The following is a 21,373-nucleotide window of genomic DNA, read 5'->3' as shown; positions in this document are numbered from 1 at the left end:
GAAAAAGCAATTATGTTACTACTTTTGAAATAATAAAACTGAATGCACTCATTAAAGTTACAGCAATTCCATTTCCTTCTCCTTTGCTGTCCATTTATATCCAGGAATGTTTTCACTCAAAATGATTCAATTAGAATCCTGGCTCCAATTAAAAAGAAAACTGGAAAAAAGCCCTTATGCAATGGAAGGCGTAAGATTGTGCTACGGATAAATTTTCTGCCTCGCCTCTCAATAGACGGGGATTTGAGAGGCAGTTAAAAATAGGGAAAAGGATTCAGTAACAAGAGCACACCCACGCAACAAAACAGATGCAAGCCATAATTACTAACTCCCTGACCAGGAGAGAGAGCAGGCTTTGCAGTGAAGTACTCCCTTTTGTATTTCAGCCATTTAGTTACAATCTTGGGTACCGCCGTCATGAATGTCTCTACAAGCAGGGTTTCCCAAAAAAATTTGGCAAGTGAAAATTAAAAGCGCACTCACCTGAAAACGCTACTGACACATCTCAGTGAGTTTTCTTACCTTTACAACGCTATTCCCTCGTTCTTACCCACTGAATTCCATTTTTAAACCCATTTAAACCAATTTTAAGACTTTTTCCTTTTCGAGTTCTAATCCTCTGGACCGAGGAAGTTTGTAACAGAAGTGATGATAAAAGCTCTTCTCCACATGACTGTGCATTCAGCCATTGCAGAATTAGATACATTAGGAGGTGGAAAAAACCCTTCTTGCTGAGAGGAGAAGAAAGGTAAGAACGGCGGTACACGAGGAGAGCACCCATTCTGCTGCTGGCACATGGAGAGAGAGGACTGCAGCAATGCAAGTCAGATACCAAGGAACTTGTAAGCAAGAGAATGAGAGAAGACCGAGGGACGTGATGCTGCTTACTCCAGGATGGGACGATGTGGGAACCAGTCCCTAGCATGTTCAGGGACGCTGCAACCAGCAGTGACACACAGCTCATAAAATTAGGCTGGATGTTTGCATGCAGCATTGTGAACTCTACGGACTGGTTAGCAATGGAAAAGGCTCTTAGGGAAAGCAGGAGAGCTGTGGCCGTGGGGCTTGCAGGGGACAGCGCAGGGGATGCCCAGGTCAGGCGGCTCACTGCTGAGCCCTGCAGGCACGAGCTGGGAAGTGGCAGCCACAGCTCCCGAGTTAAAGATCTGAGCTCATTCAGAACGGCTCAAAACCCTGCAGTATTCATCAAGCTATTTTAATTAAAGACGTAATTTCCTTTTATACTCTCTGCTTAACAACTTTCTAACAAAATGTAAATGGGAAGATCACTGAATAAAAAACGTGATTTTCCTTTAAAGAGGAACTAACAACCATTACGTTTTTATTTACATCTTCTTTCCCCATAGTGGGTTAGCCAAACCATTCAAAATCACTGCATTCACAATGGTCAGCTGGTGTTTGCCTCATTTCTCCTATCTCTTCCTTCCTATACCATGAAAAAAATCATGAAAGAAAGAAATTTTGCCTAAGAACTTCTGTTGAAATGTCTCTTGGGTGCAATCACTGCAGTGGATCTCTTAAAGCTCTGTGGTTTATTTCCTCACTCAATAAACATTACCTAGGTGCTCCATTGCCGCTCAAGGAGCAGAAAAACTCCACCTGTCTCTTCTCCCTAAATACCTTATTTTTTACTGCCTATGCAGAACAGAAACTGCACACATCTAAATTCATTTGCTTCCAACACAAACTCCAGAATAGAAAATGCAATCCTAGCTCTTACTTAGATTTCCTAACAAATTTTTTCTTAATTTTGCAATGAATTAGCCACATGTCTGTCTCCTCTGCTCTGCAGCACTAAATGTTACGAAAATTAAGACAAAATGTCTGCTGAAAACTGGAAGCAAGAAATAATTACTTGGGGATATTTACATGAAAGTGTGTGTTGAACCCTGGGTAAGTCAGGTTAAGTCCTGTCATTTATCTGACAAGGTCACTTTCATAAGTGACAAGGCATGGGTTTAGTTGCTTTTATACTATTTAACATACCTGCTGGAGAGCTTGAGAGAAATTATATTGGACTGCAAAACACTTCTTTAGAAAAGTATGGCTTCCCCTTGCATTCACTTGCCTCAATAAAGGAAATACATCCTGGCAGGAATCATCTTTCTCCAGTGTGTTGCCAGTAACTTTCATCCAGGTGCTGGGAACACTATGCATTAACACAGTACTATACACCTTTCCATAACAACGCAGCCACTGGTACGAGGAACCCTGCTATGTAACACAAAGTCAGTCCCAGGCACCAGCCAGCATCCAGAGCAGATGCTGCCCAGAACCACAGCTGCAACAGGCAAAACGTGTTACACGTCTCCGCAGGCTCAGTGCAGGCAGGAAAGAGATCTACTTTACTCATCATCATTTATAAAAATCAATATATTTGCCTTCGGCTGCTGTGTACCAGAACCATGTTAGATGTCAGTGCCACATACACAGCAGCACCGCATCACGTTTAAATGCATTGTTCCATAAAATAAAGCCTGAGCAAGAAAAAGGCATCATCCATTAACATACATCACAGCAAACCAAGTTACTAGAAGAAAAGGACAGAATAAAAATGTTAGCAATGTTGCCTGAGTTAAGAAACACATGAAAGCATACATCTAGCAACACTAAATTCTGGTCTGAATGATATTTAAATTACGTTTCCCTTTTTTTTATGGTACTTCAGAGAGCCATTCACAAGCTCTCCAAGAAAGCCAGAAAAACAGAATATTATTCTGGGCGAACAGGAGAAGAGCAGAGCCAGTAACAGCACACACAGCTGATTTGCTGTGAATTATTTCTGAGAAGTGTGCGTTTAAGTCCTACAGTTTGGCTCTATCAAAAAGTGGGCAATTATTTGCTTGGCAAAAGGAAGCAGAATCAGTGTTTACCACCCCACATTCCCACAGCTTGTTTACTGTCATCCTTTGGTTCCCTGTGTCTAATTCGAGGCCTAATCCTATTCTCACAAATGCCAAAGAGAAACTCATGGCGATTTCGAAAGTATTGCAGCCTGTCAACATTTGGGAAGGAAAGCTGCATGATACTCATCTGTGAAGTACCACCTGTGAGTGAGTACATCGCTAATGTCTTCTCTATTGATACTATCATTAAGTAGTATTTATAGCCAACTGGAACACAAAGAAGCCGAAGGGAGCATGTCTCAGTTTCTGCTGTAGGAAACACACAAGATGCCACAGCTGCAGGACTGGTGCAAAGGTACCTCCACCACCTGTGTACGGTATCAGAATTTAAGGCAGGTTTCACAGATGTTTATCATCACAGAACAGTTGCCTCTAGCTTCTGAATCATACTTGTGTACAGCCTGATCTGCACGAGTCAGCTCTCTACTCACAGTATAACACTTACCTTGTCTGTGGAGCAGACAATAACCCAGACTGAGCTAAGCTTGTGCTTGACTAGGTGGTTAAATTATCTTTAATGTGGCTTGACACCTCCAGCAAAGGACACTCACAGAAGAGCTGAGCTCCACTTCTGCAGGGCACTGAAGTCTTCAGTTGGCTCAGGTCCCTGCAGAAGCCCAGCTCTGGCTTAGGACACAACGCAAGTACTTGCTTTTTAAATGCATTACCAACCATCAGCTCTTCAACTAGTCTTTAGGATTTGGATGAGCATTTCAGGATCAGGAATATGAGGCATGCCTCGACTTGCAGTAGCACATCCCTTTGCAGACTGTGCGGTCTGAGTGCTCAAGATGAAAAGACCTTCAGGCATTACACAGGACAAACTGCTCCATTAATCATGCTAAAAGCCATAAAGAAGTTACAACCTGCTTTTGCACTATTTATTTTAGTGAGTGATTGAACACGCAAAAAAAAAAAAAAATTTAAGTCCATTCAGCAACATGAGCATTACCCCTCCAAAATGGATTCTGAAGGAAAAATAAACTTTGGAATTAATAGTATTCCTAGCGTGTTGTTGATAAAATGCTATCTATGAATTATTCATTTATGTTAAGAGAGCACTGTTTTACAATGGGGCTAAAAACTCAGCAAAGAAAGAACAGCAGTAATCCAAATATTAAGCTTCTTCTGTAAAACGTTTTGATTTCTGAAATCCATCCGAAGGGAGCATTTATTTAATGGAAGTTACAAAAACTTTTTTCTTTTTGACCTTCAGTGAATTTGGTTTAAATACTACCTGTATGTCTGATGCACATTACAAGCCTGGGAAACAATATCACGAGCGTATTTGGAATACAATCTTAAATGCATTTCCTCACGTCAACACTGAAAGTTTTCTTTAAGTCACACAGAAGTAAGAAAGGCCCTAACCCTTTCACTTTTTTGTATTTAGGTGAGCAGTATGGGCTATGTAGAACTTTGCTGAAGTTACTGGAGTCATACAAACAGTAAGGGAGCTGTGGTCACAGGACGGAGGCATATAGTAACTCATGAACTATATTCTTACTGTTCTTCAAGCCGATATCATTATGTAGCTAAAAGTAATATGAGAGGATTGTTACTTGATTATTTATCTCTTTATCAAGAATCCTGTAACTGCCTAGCTTTTCTGCTAACTCTCAGCGCTCCTTTTATCTGGAGGGTTAGTATTTCCTATGGCTGAATTCTGAAAGTTTAAATTAAATAACAAAGTAATCATAGTCCTTGAGGCTGGAGAAGACCATTAAGGTCATCTAGTCCAATCGTCAACCCATCACCACGGCGCCCACTAAGCCATGTCCCTCCTTCAGGCATCTATCTACTTGTTTTCTACGCCAGGAGCACTTAGAAAATAGCCTGTTACTTCTCCAAAACCCAATGCCTCAGGAACGTGAGCACGTCCAAAACCAGCTCTTCAACATTTGCTGTGTCTCAGTGCTCGGTCACTCCGCGGGGCTGCTGTAAGCACGGCCAATGTTGCATTTCTGTGGGGTGGGGTGGGAGGGGGAGGCCAGGAGGGGACTCACCGCCGGAGCCACACGTCTGGGAGCACTGCGACCAGGCCGACCACGCCGACAGCCGGCAGTCCACCACGCACCCCACCACGCACTCGCTGCTCGTCTCCGCCGGCTTCTCCAGGCGACGCTGTCGGCGAGCAACAAAACGCACACGTAAGCCTTAACCAGGGCGACATCATGCTGCTGAGGGGCAGAAAATCAGGAGAATTAAATTAATCTTTGCCCGTCTCTCCGGGGCGCGCGGCTTCTCTCTTCACCTGCTCGCAGTGCCGTGCACTGACCGTCTCCCCATCACTGCGCACGCAGCTCAGGAGCCGCTTCCGAACTCCTCGCCCGCACGTCGCGTTCCCGTTGAGCTGGCACGTGCTCCAGGCTGCAGGCACAAGACACAGCACTCTGCTGTAACTCGCTTTTTAGTTACACTTCACCATGTTAGCTCGTATCAAACCCAAGAAGAAAGCACACAAAAGAAAGTCGCTCTTCAATAAAGGCAAGGCTCAGATTTGAAGCTCAGTGCTTTGCACGCAGATAATCCTTAACAAAACCAGTACACCACGGTGCACAGAAAACTGTTAAATGCTGATAAAGTGTATCAATTAAACCCAGTTGGTGCATTTGCAGGGCTGTATTGTCAGAAGGAAAACTTCACTTTGATAAAGTAGCTGTGGAAGTTTCTGAAAAGCAACCATAATTTCACCCGTTTTTATGTCTCAAAGCAAAGCTTTCCATTATTTCAAACGGAGCTCAAGTACTCGTGAACTAAAACAGGCATTACTAGGAGGAGAGAATTCATATCATACTGCTTGCCCAAAATTACGAGGCACAGTATACAAAGCAAACCAAAATAAGCCATAAAACACCATTTAAAATAAACAAAAAGCGTAACACAAACAACTAAAATTTCCATACACCAACAAGAAATAGGAAGCACACGAGCAGAAAACCTATTACTTTGTCTTCCACCTTTGATAAACATCAATGCATAACTGTTCTTCATTTCTGAAATACAGTGCTAAGAATAGGTTTCATCATCATGCTGTTTGTACTTCTCGGGCTCAGTTTATACTCAGGCATAACAGTTTCTGCAGCTCTGTTCTCCCTCTGCGCCAGCCTACAAGTTCATCTCAGATCTCCTCTTAAGTATCTTTCTCAGTGATCTGAGATAGTCAAAACAAAGAGCTTGTACTTTCCTTTTGCTAGTTCCTATGAAACAGAACTAATTGCTTCTGACTCAGGTCAAAACAATGTGTTTTGTTCTCAATATCCTATGCCCGCCCAGATAAGCTATACTGCCTCCAGATCAGACTTCTGTTGGGTATTATTGCCTTCCCTGGAATCACACACACATTTTATTTGCTTGTAACTGGAGCTTTGCACACAGTTCTGTTGCTGACCCAGCAAAACAAAGAGATCCCATTTGACTTGTTCTATTTCCAGCATACCTACAATGATAACTGCTAAAATCCTACATTTATCCATTAACCTGTAGAAATGTAGGCATGTAATTAGTGTCTGTGAAATTAGCGATGTCTGCAAGTAAGCCTTGTAATGTCAAGGCTATAACCAACACACCCAGCAAACATAACTAACAACACAACTGGAGAAAGCCTTTAAGGAGTTGGGTCCTTTATGCAAAGATAATTGGGAAAGCGGAACATCAGTTTAATGTGCACTGTAATTGGCGTCCCTTCCTGCAAAGAAGAGATTGGAAAATTATACCTACCTGTTAGACTGTACTGATAGTGGAAGCAGTTTTGGTTAAGAATACATGGCTTCATTTGCGAGTCTTCAGGGCAGGGCCTTCTATTGACAGGAGACCTTAGCACTTGTCGAGTTCGGGTTTGCACAATGCTTGGATCACACACCTGCATACAAAAGTGATGGACAACACAAGAGACCCCGGTGAATCACACAGACATTAGATGCTGGGGCTGTCGCAAGCACACCCACAGCGATGAGAGAGAATTGTGCTGACACGATGGGGTGACTTTTTACAGCCTGTGATACAATATGCTGATGTCAGGCTGCCCATAATCCAGGATTTTGCTTGCTCACATATTCACGTGAATATGAGCCAGCTGAGGTCTATTTTCATTTGTGGTTGTGCATTGCAGGCACTGAAGATGTTTGTTTTTGCCAGCCCTCCATCCCAACTTTTGCTTTCCATTTCAGCTGCAGACTTAGCAACAGTGACCAAATGCTTCCAGCCTTACAACGTCCCCTTCATGGTGAAGGGCACCTGCTCATCCTCCAGCCTCCAGGACAGAAGAGTGACACAAGTCCTTCTCTTCTCTTGGAAATTCACACGGAGGTGCCACCCACTTCTGCTCACACATTACTTAAGATTTTCCCTTGGCTTAGTTAAAGTGGAGATGGTTTGAACCTGAGAGCACTGTGTCACTGCCATGTCCCCAGCTTAGCTGTCACACCCACATCACACTGCCTGGGGAGGACGGAGTCACAGTGCTGAAAATTAAATGGCTGTGGCAGCGAGCAGGGCTAATTGGTGGTTAAAAGCACCACAGACAGCTGTTTTGTCTCATTAAATGATCTCATAAAGAAGTATAAATAGGCTTATTCTGAAGCCAGGGTGATTATGGAAGTATGTAATGGCCTTTTTGGCTGTAAGGCTGGGACAGAAAACCAGCCCCAGGGGCTCTGCCCCTCTGAGGCTCCGCAGAGCTCTTCCACAGTCCCACAAAGCGGGCAAGTGAGAGTGGTCCCAGCAAACCTAATGGAAATGAATCCCAATTAAATAAATCTCTATTATCCAGAGGCATTTACTGAACAAGATGACCTATTTAATTCCTAACAGTCTCTCAATTAGGACCAAAGATTGCTCTGGAACAGCAAAGAAAATGAAGAAAACAATACATGCAGAAAAATATTTTCATAAGTGATTGAGAATTTAAAACATGATTTTTCTATAGAACCTTTTAAATAATAAAAAACAAACAACAAACAAACAAACCTAACAGCTTAAAACCACAGGCTTATTATCATGCTACTAAGTGCTGGCAAACACTGAACCCTGCATGGGTGAAAGTATGGATAATTCCCATACTGTGAATATTAAAGAGAAATGTCATGGCTTTGCAGCATAAAATCTCAGACTGCTGTAAACTGGATTAGTTGCACAGATGACAGTATAACTAAACAGAATACATATCAGGACAAATAGGAAAAGCTCTGGTCCAGTTTGAAAACAGAGTTGTCAAGGTCTGTGTTCCTTATGCTTATATTACACGAAGGAAACTGTATTATGTTCTGATTGCTGACACACACTTTGTCAAATCATTTTAAACTGTAATCTTATTTCAATGTCCACACTCATCTAAAACAACTAATTGTTCTTAATTGTCTGACAATTAAACTTGCGCTAAGCGTTTACCAATAGTTCATGGCCTCCTCCACAACTAATCTGCTCATCCTCACAACGAGAACTAATAACTTAAATGATTTGCCCATTTAAAATAAACAAAGAAATCAAAGCACGTATTTCAGTAGCTACTGCTAATTAATTCTCTTCTGCATTTTTACCAAAGGAGAAAAAAAAAAAAAAGAATGCTGGGAAAGAAGTTAAGTTTGTGCCAGCTCCAAGATACCTGCCTTTGCTCCCTTTCCAAAAAAAAAAAACAAAAACCCACCTGTAGACAGAAAATATGCATAATTTGTAGATAAGCAACTGCTTTTAATAGAACAGTATTGTCTAGCATGCATCCTGCTGTGCACAATTACAGGGCCTTGATGCAGCTCACCACTGCGTGGTGCACACGCTGTCGCAGCCACCCAGCAGTCCTGGCTAGCCAGGCAATTTTCCCCCTCAGATGTCCTTTTAGTGGAACAGTGAAACAGCCCCGACTCCAACAGGTCGAAGTATATCTCGTGTTTGCCAGGATCTAAACAAATGAGGAGTTTACAGCAGATCTGAAGCTGGCATTCTCACTGCACTGATGAGCCACCTTGTTGAGGAGCCAGGGTTGATACGATAAGCTCCTCACTTTTACCTGTTCTGAATAATAAAGAATCTCTGTAGGAAAAGTGTTCATTTAATCAAGCCGAGGACATGGGAAACATGCAAAAATTCAAAGTCTGCAAACTGTAACTAATATCCTGTAATATTATTTGTTGAGTTTCTCTTTACGTCAATTGAGAAGTCAATTTAGTTTTATAATTGATTTTCTGGCCTTACTCTTTCAAGTTAACTATGTAAAAAATTGAACCAAATATATATGGAACTGAATAAGCGGCAGGAGGGAATGACTTGCAAAGACAAAGATGAAAGCTGGAATTTTCAAAGGAGCAAGAAGGAGCCGAGCATCCAACCACTGTGGAATCTCAATAGGGTTGGGTGCACAACTCCTGCAGGACCCCACAAAAATCCCACGCTGGAAAAATTAAATATTTACCACATGGCAAAGAATAAGGAAACCCGAAGTAGTTAGGGGATGTAAACAGTGAAAGGTAAAGAAGAGAGATCATTTCTAGTGGGGAGATACTGAGAGCATTAACAAGAAATAAAGAAGCACGTCAGCTGCATAGCAGGAGGAAGATACTATGTCACACTGCCATCACTAACAACAGCATGTAGATAGACCTGAATTTGGGTCTTGAAAAAATACTGAGAGAAAAAAACAATTACCATTGACTGCAAATTACATTTTTTAGGAGGTAGGACAGGAACAGTGTTGTCAGTAGTATTACAGAAAAGACAGCAAAGCAGAGTAAAATTATTTGAGTAATTTAAGTAAGGAATCATTTCGGAATTAACTAAGATCTGGGCAGGACTACAGAAGGGCTTGATTCTGAGTACTCTCACAGATGCAGAAAATGACAGTCAACCTGATTGTTCAGAAATAATCTTCCACACGAAATAGTACAGGTGCCATTCCATCAGTGAGCAGTGCTCCTCAGGTGTTGGCATTGGTACTGGTGCTATTTAACTTCTTGTCTTGAGGAGAAGGACTTGAAAGCGCTGGTTGACAGAAAATTCAACACGCGCCAGCAATGTGTGCTTGCAGCCCAGAAAGCCAACTGCATCTATTTTTTTTTTAATAAACAGGAAACATTGCGATTCATCAGTCCTTTTCTAAGCACTTTCATTTCCAATTCCTCTCTTTCCACTAAACAATGTGGTACTTTAAAAGGCATTATTTTACCTCATGCCATTCCACTAATAAATATTACTTTTACTGACTGTAGATTAAGCTTTTCATTATTCTTGTTACATTAAGTTGGACATTCCTTCTTGTAAGCAACTGGTTTGTGCTCAGCGTCATCCAATGCTGTTTACACAGCAAAAGGAAAAGGAAAGAAGAAAAGGTGCAGTCAGCACTGCTGTTCAGAGACAGGCAGGTATGTACAATTAGAGTATACAGTTGAGGGAATTAAATTCTGACTTGTTTTTGTGAGATCATCTCCTTACACTCATGCTAGTTATTTCTGTGCCTGTGGTTACAAATCCTCTAACCAGTTTTCACAGTTGGAGAATTTGGCATGTAACAACTAGCTTAAATTGGGCATCACAGGAAATCTTTCTACCCTGAAACTGGAAGTCAAGGTGACAGACTGATTCATTAAGGTAGATTTAGACTGTGTCAAAGCCAGAAGATGGCTGAACTGACTGCAGTGCTCATGCAGGTGCTGAAGCTCTCCATGCCATGCATGTAGAGAGCTCACTGATCTGTGCTGGGGTCCAGGCCGAGCAGCTCTTGCACACAGCTCAGGTACAGGACATGAGATAAGAAATAGGGCTCAAATTCTCCCTATGGCTTGAGTGCGAAGACACCTCCAGCAAACAGCAACAAGAATAGCTCTGGAGAGATGCTGGATCCCAGTAAACCAAGGCCCTGCTCCGTCAGAGGGTTGGTTCTACCACGAAGAACAACTCAGTCTTGCTTCTTCCTGAGGATCATGAGAGCTTACTATCTGCTTGGGAACAGGAAAACCTTTGTCTAATTTCAATCTCTATTCAGGGTAACTGAATCTACTTTCTGTAGCACCCAGGCTACATATAGGTTATAGATTTCTGGATCAAAGAAGGAGGATGAATATGGATGTTGACTAGCCGTAAATGTAAGAGAGAAAGCAAGAAACTGAGGCAGCTGTGACGCATGGAAGCAGAAGGCAGAGATGTGGAGAACTTTATGCATCTTCTAGGTTAAGCGCCAACTAATTTTGGCACTTAGCTTTACAGACAGTGTTGGTTGTTGGATTCAGTCCAGATTCTTCCTCGATGACTGTAAGCAATGGAGTGTGCAATTCAGGCATGTACTTCCTTTGATATATCTGGTAGGAACAGAATTAATTTCTAGTTGATAATAATAATGGGCATGTAACTCAGGTCACAATTCGTATCTTACACATCACATAGCATGTCTTAGAGTATAAGGACATCATACACTGACAGTAAGTTTCTTTACATGCATAACTGGACTGTCCGTTACTTTAATGCATTAAATCTTACTGTTTTCGTTATTCTTTTCTATCAATTGTGAAAAAGTTGAGTTTGAGCCCAGCACCTACAGACAAGATTATATAAATGACAATAGAAAGAAAACATCCTGAGGCACTGGGAGATACATATCACGTTAAGGGAGGAATGAATTGGTGTCTTTCCTAAAGGACTATTCACTTGAGAAATTACAAAAGCTATCCTCTTGATTTTGTAGAGGAATTCTTGGCACTATAACTACTGCATTTTTAGTACTTCTTTTAGCCAGTCACATTTTTCTATCGTGACCACTTGACACTATTTTAAGCTAATATGAAAAGTGAGGGATATAAACATACACAATGATTGTACCCAGCCTTTGCTCCAGACAATAATAGAACAGGCAAGTACTGAAAGTTCGCTCTGGAAGAAAAGGACATAAAATAAAATAAAACCATAAGGTTATGAAAGCTAAGTTCCTGAGTAAGGGTTGTTAACGTTGCACATTAATATATTCTGTCAGACTTTCTTTGTGATGGATTTAAAAAGCTGTCCATTGATCTAGGCTTTCACATGTATCATAATTGTTCAGCGTAAAGGTTGCAACCCAATAGAAAGCCCTTTAAGCTGTTTTATTTATCAAACAGCTTGCATAATGCACACTGCACTATAAATAGCTGGCCACATTATATTTAAAAGTCTATTCATAATGAAACATGCAACCTCAAACTAAGGTAAACGCGTTGGCAGCAAGAAGGTTTAACTATTTTTAACATTGCAGTGTACCACTGTATTGTTCATGCAGACACGGATGTCTCAGAACAATTTAACAATACGCTTACAATAACACGAGCAGTCCTTTGAAATGAAAATGCTTTTTTGTAGACTTTCTTTCTGAGATGCAACTAAGTTCTGACACTCACCTGCACCCTTACATAACCATTATTTATTTTATAAACATTTTTAACAGAGGTGAATAAAATAAACCAACAAATCAAAAAAGACACATATAAATGACTGAACTTCTGATAAAGCCATTCAAAAAAATCAGATCACAGCTATGCATAAGGTACAGCATATGTTCACCCAGGAAAGCCTTGGACTGGCAGAATTCTTGTTCTTGACTTAAATGCATTACCCCTTGGCCTAGAAATTCAACTCAAGCTTCATTCTTCAGTCCAACACCCATAATACAGGTTCTCTGCCAAGCCTATACGTGAGTTATCAGTTGTGATGAAGATTCTAGTAACAGATGCAATGAGCCACAAAGTCTACAAATGAGTCCTCAATTTTGTTTCCGATTGGCTTACGGGGAAAGCACTTCCAAACCATAACGACTCAGAGTCACACCTGAGATGAAAGTCACTGTGAAACCTGTGAGTCAGCTGTATTGCCTGGTGCCACTTTTAGTATGGGCAGTTATCTGAATATTGCACACACCTCACAGATTCAGGAGAATAATAAATCAGTTGTTACAAGTCCTGAGCACTGTAAATGGCTATTGATCCACAAGGAAAATGCTCACTGAAATAGGGACAGCTGCTCTCCTTCGCTTGACATGTAACCTCCTCTAATTAACTAATTTCAGACCTCTTTGAATTTGCTGCTAGGAAAGCCAACAGCTGAGGCAAACAAGAAGGCCACTCGGATCCGATAGTAGGGCTGTGACTGCTATCCACAAGGTAGCAGACAGCTAACAACAACAAAAAAAATGAGGTAATTATTCCATGGACTTGTAGCACAACTCACATATTAACTCATTTTAAGAATGCTTTGATGAATTCAATTGAAGTCAATTAATTACATTTCCAAGTCAGATGAAGACAAAGTCAAGACACTGCAGGTAGTGCATGTTATTCGATCACTGAATATTTAACAGAGATGATAGGATTTCAGCTTCCAGATTGTTTAGCTGGGTCTTTGAGCAATCAAGTGATGATGTCTGACTGAACACGCTATTGTAGCTGGAATGAATATGAAATCTCTGAAGCAAAATGCAAGTCAATCTAATTTGCTCATGTTTTTTTTTTCTAACTAACTAGCAAGTTTCAAACTGTTATTTTAATGGCTTTAAAGCCTTGATATTTAACTTACATGGGTGTTACTTAGCGACAAAGAAGAAAACCTTATGAGCCAAAAAATAGTCTTCAATCAGAGAGAAAACCATTTTGAATTTCTTCTTACAATAGAGAATGTGAGAATAACAGAGAAGCTTTAAATCAGTAATTATGAGTTTCTTGAATCCAGCAAAAAGACAGAGCCTCAAAAGTAATCTCAAGGTATTACATTTCAGACAGCTGCATTTCTGGGCCACAGCAACGCGTCATTAGAGGAAATATAATTTATATTTGTGTAGCAGTGTTAAATAGCAGTATAATCAAGATGCAAAAATTGCAATTCGATTGGAAAATGTACATAAAAGAACAGTGGCAGCACCTTAAACTAAGAAAATGCCCCTACAAACACTAATATTTAAAAGTGAAAGGAATAAAGAAAGTAAAAGGAATACACCAACAGTTGCATGTTTTTGTAGAAAGAAGTATTGAAGAAAATACTTCCTATTAACAAAGCAGTCACCACCTTAATGACTCATTGATTTCAATATGATTCAAGATCATTTACTATCCTGAAAGTAGAAAATCCACATGGGAAGAGTACTGCTACAAGATAAAACAGAATTAATAAAGTAATACCCCAGAAAGTATCCAGAGTACAATGACATACTGACAAAGAGTAAACTGGATAATCTAAAAGGCCTTTTTAAATTCAGCTGATAAGACTTCATTATTCCACTATCAGGATGAATTTATTATCAACACTATAAAATTGGAGCAGAGCACCAAAGTGACTGCAAAAGAATTCTCACATGACCAAATCTTAGGTAAATATCTTGAATCAAAGAGCTACTCAGTCAAGGATGATGCTGAAATTGGAGTTACTCATTTCTTACAAACTGGAATTTGTCAAGTTTCATAAATCCTCTTTATCGCCTGTAAGCCAAACACGGCCAGAGATACAGGAGGATTTCCCAAAATGCTCTTTGGCAGATGCCTCACAAGAATTCTATGTCTAAAATAACGCCACCTATTTTGAAATGAAATGTAAATGTGATTGAAAAAAAGTAACAAGGATGTACGGTTTGTCTTTTTCATTTAGATATGATGTGATCCTTCAAAAGTTTCAGGTTACTTGGGGAGCTGTAGGGAGCCATACTTAGGAAATGTATTTTCAGCAAATATATAAGAAGTGTTTAATACATTCTCTGAAGATGGGCATTTACTTGCAGCATGGGATGAATCAGAAATCATGCAGGAGTTTATCAGCTACTGATAAAAGCTACTTACTCAAAAAAATTGAAGAGGCAATCCTAATGAGCTGGAGGCTCTACATACACCAACTTAACTAATGTGGTTTTGGGGACTCCAAGGCAAGAGACTTGATGCAGACTGCAGGCACAACAAGTCTGACCAAAAAACATGAGGTTCAGCTCCAGATGCAAACTTTTATATTTGGGTGGTTTTTTTTGCAGTGCCTCCATGCAAGACCCAGATCCAACCTCTCAGCTATAACGGAGTTATTCAACTGACTGCATGTAGCTCTTCCCTTAAAGATGAAATGAGAAACTCCATTGACTCCCTTGCCTTTGTAACTCCACTGACTGTGTTCACCAGTGCACGGCCATTCTGGGCAGCCACCTTTCCCTGCGGCAACTAAGGAGGCTGAGGGTTGCTATAATCATCCTCGTGCTGGTAATGCCTCACTCCTGGCCACTGAGTTACCCTCAATCCCTGCCCCATGTACAGAATGAATAAACACCTCTGTCACAGAAGGGTCATTCTGCATGTACAGCAAATCCAGTGCTTGCCATAGAGTTGTTAAGCATCTGCAGTCTGGGAGGAACTACGCTGTGTGGCCCTCTTAAAACCAAAGGAACACAAACAGCCTGTGTAGCTATAAAAGTGAGACAGCACTGCTGTAAACTCTTCAAAGGGAGGGTTTTATTTGTCCATAAAACTTCAAGCTGTTTATTGCTTTGTATCTGGACAGAACTATTTAAACACATGCTCCATCCACACACAGTCATCTCTGTTTCACAACAAAGCATTGCAGAACAGCTTGTGAAAGCATATTGTTCAGTTAATTGCATTGGCAGGCAGACGCCCTCATATTTATGAATTACCATCTCCCATGGCAAAACAATGTACAAGGAGACAGGAGGACTGTGGCACTTGGGCCTGAAAGCGCCAAGAGTTAACGCTGCCTGATGGAGTGTCATCCCATCAGGCTTGTTCTGGTCATCCCTTTGTGCTTCTGTGGGCTGCAGAGACCTCACCGCAGCAGAAAAGAAGTCTTCAAGCAAAAACTCAAGGTGTCTTAGGGATATTTGGATGCCTCAAGGAGTCCTTCATTACCAACTGACTGCCACTAAGGTGACTGAAAAATACCCAATGGATTTGAGAATCTGCATTAGTTACTGCATGCTGAAATGAAGAAAATCTATTTCTGGAAACATGTTAATGGCAAAGAAACAGCCCAACCAGGGTGGGACTTGGAGAAGTATCCAAGCATCCGTATTGGTTGCAAGAGCATTTTACTTCTTCAAAGCTGTTCTGCTCAGGAGGAGGTGAATACAGGAAATGAAATGCAAGATTTCATTTGATGTGTTCTTACTGAGTATATCGATAGCCTACACAAAATATTATGGGAGGAAATTACCTGTGTCAGCAGTACTACAAATACCTGCCCAATAAGCACTCAGACTTTTGATAATGGCCTTGTTAACACAGGGGCAATGAATATTTTTGCCACTTAAATATATCAACTAAGTCTATTACAAAACACCTTAGAATAAAGCTAGCACCTATTTCAACACTAACCAGAGAGAAACGATAGCTTTCAAATTGCATGCCTTAAGGCCAGAGAGTTTTCACAGGACAGAATTTGCAGCTTCTTTCCATCTTGGACAGTTAAAAAAAAAAAAACAACAGAGAGCATTTGGCAGTGGCTGCATAACTCAGAGAGCATAGAGTATTTTGTGTGAACAATTCGTTATGTCACATCTTTCTGCCATGCCCTTCTGTTACTGCTGCCTCAAATCTTCCTTCAGGGTTTTTGGAGGAGGAGATACTGGACAGAAATATAATCTTTTTGAGAAGAAAGAGCTGTAATTCCCTCCAGGCTAAGACCTGACCAAAGGAGTGCCACCACACCTAACCATGAGAGATATGCACCACACACGGAGCACTCCCCTGAGACTGTTCAACCATGTTGGCTGTAGGATCCAGTACGTCTGACTTCCCATGGAAATGTATTTACTTTGTCGTTGGAAAATAATTACCTCACACAATAGTTGAAGGACACAATAAGACGTGTGAGGAACTTCCCATTGGAACCCCAGCCAGGTGAGCCTACCTGTGGACATGTGCTCCATGGTCCCCAGTCAGACACTGCACACTCATTGGGGCAGTACAAGCTGCACTTCCGAATTTCATTTGGGATTTCAGCCTTATTGCACAGAGTGTTGGGTACAGTTTCCCCTCCATGGTCTTCCGTAGTACTTACACACCTACACAGAAAATAGAAATTTCTGTTTGAGGTTAATCAGCTTATTACAGAAGTGACAGATGTCAGCAGGTCTGCACAACTCCAGATAGGACACTGTATGTAACACAAAGCTATATGCAGTGTGGCAAGTCAAAATGACAAATTAATGGTGTTAAGAAGGCAAACTGAAATGCTATGCACGTGATGGACTTTTGTGACTCAGGTTTCAACAAATACTGTAAATAAATATTTCAAGCTTCATACAAGGAGCTTTTTTAACGTCGACTGGAAGACACATGAATGAAGAGAAAATGACAACCAGCAAGAACAAACCTTTGTACTCCCATTAGCAACATCCTAACATTTGGAAATAACAGTATTTGCCCACGCATAGGGAATGAATACTTACTGATAATGAACACCACTCTAGTTAATGGAGGCTTCGCAGGTCAGAGGTACGTTATATTTGTATGGCATTTAGGTTAAAGAATTCTAATTTAAACATCATGCCTTCTTCATGGAAGAAGTCTCAATCATAACACGAGGCTTCATCACTCAGTGCTTTTCCTGTTAACCATTATACAGACACGCACATTTCTCTTCATTTGAAATACTTTGGACTTAACAACATACTCACTGTCACTCAGCCAGTTGTTTCAGCTTTATGCAAGTATGTTTGAGCTCTTTTTAATCTGCAATTGTGCTTTTGTCTTCACGCACCTGACTTTCCTCGTTTGTATTCCTTCTCCACAGTGGAGGGAATTTTGTTCACTGTTGATTTTGCACGGAGACCACGGTTCGACTACCCAAGAATACTGATTGCACTCAGTGTAGCATGGGACTGCCTCGTACACCTGCCAGAAAAAAGAATCCAAACTATTCATTTGAACTATCTGGGTTAGCATCTCTGCAGAAACACCTCAGCCAAAGCCACAAAAGAGTACAGTGAAAAACATCCTGCCTTATGCTCCTTGTGCTGTAACTGTTGTCATATCTTTAAGTTCATTTATTCATTATTGACTTGCCAGGGGATTTCTAAGCATACAATAAACTGCAGTACGCAAGCAGCATCTTAGGATGCAGGATAAATAACAGTTATTCTCTAAAGCCAGAGCAGGAATTCCATTACAATTTCATTTGCTCAGACTGCTCTCGCTATAATCTATCATGTCATTCCCTGGGACCATATGCACCGCATCTTTTTCATGTTTCAAAAGATACTAAAAGATTTTAAAATCAGCACTCATTTGCCTGTGCTTCTAATGTATCCTGGTAAGTAATTTCACGCAACCTACAAATTTCATCTTTATACACAAAAACCATAAATGCTAGCGACTTTTCTCTAACATATCTCTCAATCAAACATGACTGTGTATTCACCTGAACTACGGTATCTATGTAGAAAGAAAAATACAGCCAAATACTGAGAAAAATAATGCAGAAGCTTGATAAACATTTCTAAAAGATGCTCGGCATTCAATCTGGTTGAAGCAGTACACTGAGGAGCAGGACTTCAGCAGATTTTCAGGTTTAAACAAATGAATGTTTCAACAGTTCTGTTACCGTAATGAATGAAAGTTACTTGTTTTGAACCAGTTTGTCTGCAGAAGCTGATCTGAAGATACAATGTTCTGTCTTGCTGCTCCACAAAACTAGAGCCTACCTAAGATTTCTTCTTCAGCATACCAAAACTTCCTTGGCCTTGCTGCCGTGATCAGTATGAGTCTCACTGATAAAATAACCGTAGACCCACCCAGCCCACCCCTCAAACAAAGAATTTCAGCTACACATTTAATTTACAGCCTATATACAGGTTATGTCTATTCTTTTGTGGTCACAGCAATAAAGAAACTTTATTTGCAATATTTTGGAGGTGAAGGATGGGGAGATTGAGAAACCAGCTTGAGAACAGAACTGGTGCCTCATCAGCACATTAACTTCTTATCAGATGAGAAGAAGGTAACTTGCTAAAGATGTACAGGTATCTTTATATGCTATGTAGTGCACATAGCAACTAAGTTTCAGGTGTCACCTGTTCACTAATTAGCTGTGCAGCCACACTCATTAGCATGAAATGATGCACACAGGAGCAAAGCAAGAAAGTACCTGTGGGTGGGAGCTGTGCTCCCAGCCCAGCCCGCAGGCACAGGGGGACGCGGCAGTGCGTGTTGTGAAGCAGGCACAGTCCCAGCAGATGGATGGAGAGACTCAGGGTATTTATTAGCATCTCTGCTCTATGGGGGGAAAAACAACCACCCTCTGCCTGCACTGTCTGACAAAACACTGCTTTCAATAGGAGATGTTTGTGGGAAATGTGTGCTTTAGGCATGATCAGAGTTTTCCCTTGCTGCAAGGGACGCAGCACCAGGAGACTGCAAAGTTGTGAATGCATTGAGAGCTGGATGCAGTCCCAGGGCAACTGCAGTCTTGGGGGTAGGTGTCTCCCTAGGCAAGGCTAAGGGAGGAAAAACCTCAGCTGTTACCTGTATGCTGTTAAATAGTAATTACTAACAGCAAGAAAGATGAGCTAGAGCTGCAAGGCAGGGCAGGCCTGGGCAGCCCATGCATCAACTACACAGCTCAGCCCGGGAATTCCCCCTTAGCAGCAGACACCTCTGCTTTCACATCCTGCAGTGTCCCAGAGCCCCCCCGCCCTCCCCCTCCCCCCCCCCGTGCCATACTCTAATTAATACTCCTTCCTCAATGTTGGAGGTGAACAATGTAATACCAAAACGTGAACACCACGGGTACCTCAGCACCCAGCCCACAGCGAGCAACGGCTGCTCCTGCACCAGGCCAGACCAAGGGCTTGGCACTGCCGCCTCGTGAGCTCAGTCACCTCTCATCTTTTGGCTTTACAATCAGTTAAATACGGAAAACCCATGCAGCCCATTTGAGGACAGCAGAAGAGCACTAACACCGGGAATTTACCACAATTTTCATATAAGAAAACCAGCAGGGTTTGGGCAGGGATGCGATGCCACATGAACTAAAACCCACCTGAGGAAACACGTGAGGGCAAAACAAAAAGACAACACACAGTTACAAATGATGAGAAGCGATACTTCTAATGCTCTCTTGGAAAGCAGGCAGGGTTGCAATAATAAAGCTGTTAATACAACATTTGTATTCTGCTGCCTAGTCGTGTCAAGCCTGTATGACCGCATGTGAAGCCTCATCAGTCTCTCTCCCTGGAGACAGATGCAGCTTTGTACGAGCTGAGCAGGGCACACACACACAGACAACAGCACACAGCACCGGCCGCATGATTTCAGCAGTACCCAAAGAACCAACTCAAACCCTGCAGCTCCTGCTCTGGGTGCTGGCCCCGAGGAGCCCACCAGCGTGGCAGTCTGCAGCTGACCTGCTCCTTACATCCATGTAAAGTTAGGACTCCCATCAAACCGCCCTCTGGTGCAGAACCTTTCCCTAACCCCCACCTGAGCCTCCCCTGACATCCTGTCGCAGTCACCAGGGAGCAGAGCTCCCTGTGAGAGCTGCAGGCGCCATGAGGCCTCCCCTCAGCCTCCTCTCTCTGGGCCCAACAAACCCAGGGACCTCAGCTGCTCCTCACACACCTTGCCCTCTCAGCCCCATCTTCGCAGCCTTCCTTTGGACCCTCTCTTGGACTTGGACCCTCAAATTGATAGGCTCAGGCCAACATGCCCAAGCCAGAGCGGGCTGGGACACACATCACTCCTCTTCCCAGGCACAAACACAACAGTTCCTGTGAAAACAAACCAATTATGGCTCACCCTCGCCAAAATTACACAAACCCACTATGCAGTGCATTTACAAAAACCCTACGAGCAAACATCCAACAACGGTGCAGAGCTGCATGGCCGCACGGCATCTCCTGAAGGACAGAAGCTAGAACTAGATCGAGGGATGGGCAGAGGGGTCTGTAACTCGGCACTGCTCACTCTGTAACCACAATTAATCTGAGATATGTTAAAACCTGAGTCCTAAAATCAAGTTGATAGCCAAGGTCCTAAGGAATTAAGGGTAAGAAAGACAGAAATTGCTTTTTAGGAGACAAACCACTGTAGGTTTGCTCTGAAAAAAAGCCAGTTCTCACTCACTCCAATGCAAACCCTAAGTCCTTCCTGAAGTATCTTGAAGTTGATACACTACACACCTACACAATGTACAGAAATCAGCATTTGCTAATCTACTTATTTTCTTTTTTTAATAGCTGATACTTACCCTTTAATGAAAGTCCAAACATCTAACCACCCAGAGAGCTTTTATGTAATTTACAGCATCCTGTAATTTATTTAAATGTAGGTCTGTAATAATGATGACCTCCCAAAGGACATTCAGGAAAAAGTGCACTTGCCAAACTGATGTGATTCATTAGAAGAAATTCCTAGCTAAATTTTGGGTAGCTTTGCTGATGAGCACCTGCAGCTTAAACTAGAACAAGGTTCAACGCTTCTGAAAATCACAGCGACTTCATATTTCAGTGAACA

The 21,373-nt window shown here is 41.7% G+C and overlaps 1 protein-coding gene across 3 annotated transcripts in view; it reads right to left on the bottom strand.

The window, feature by feature from the left end:
- THSD7B (thrombospondin type 1 domain containing 7B) overlaps positions 1-21,373 on the bottom strand; it is a 298,099-nt gene that overhangs the window by 15,205 nt on the left and 261,521 nt on the right. For all 3 annotated transcript variants that reach the window (XM_021399126.1, XM_021399127.1, XM_021399128.1), the window contains exons 17-21: positions 17,622-17,755; positions 16,770-16,923; positions 6,648-6,789; positions 5,182-5,297; positions 4,934-5,051 (exon numbers count right to left, since the gene is read on the bottom strand). In XM_021399126.1, the coding sequence (XP_021254801.1) occupies positions 4,934-5,051; positions 5,182-5,297; positions 6,648-6,789; positions 16,770-16,923; positions 17,622-17,755 (664 nt within the window). The remainder of the gene's footprint in view (positions 1-4,933; positions 5,052-5,181; positions 5,298-6,647; positions 6,790-16,769; positions 16,924-17,621; positions 17,756-21,373) is intronic.

This window comes from Numida meleagris, chromosome 5, assembly GCF_002078875.1.
Source record: "Numida meleagris isolate 19003 breed g44 Domestic line chromosome 5, NumMel1.0, whole genome shotgun sequence".
NCBI classification, from domain to species: domain Eukaryota; kingdom Metazoa; phylum Chordata; class Aves; order Galliformes; family Numididae; genus Numida; species Numida meleagris.
Note: the sequence above shows the minus strand (reverse complement) of the source record. Positions and strands in the feature narration are given on the sequence as shown.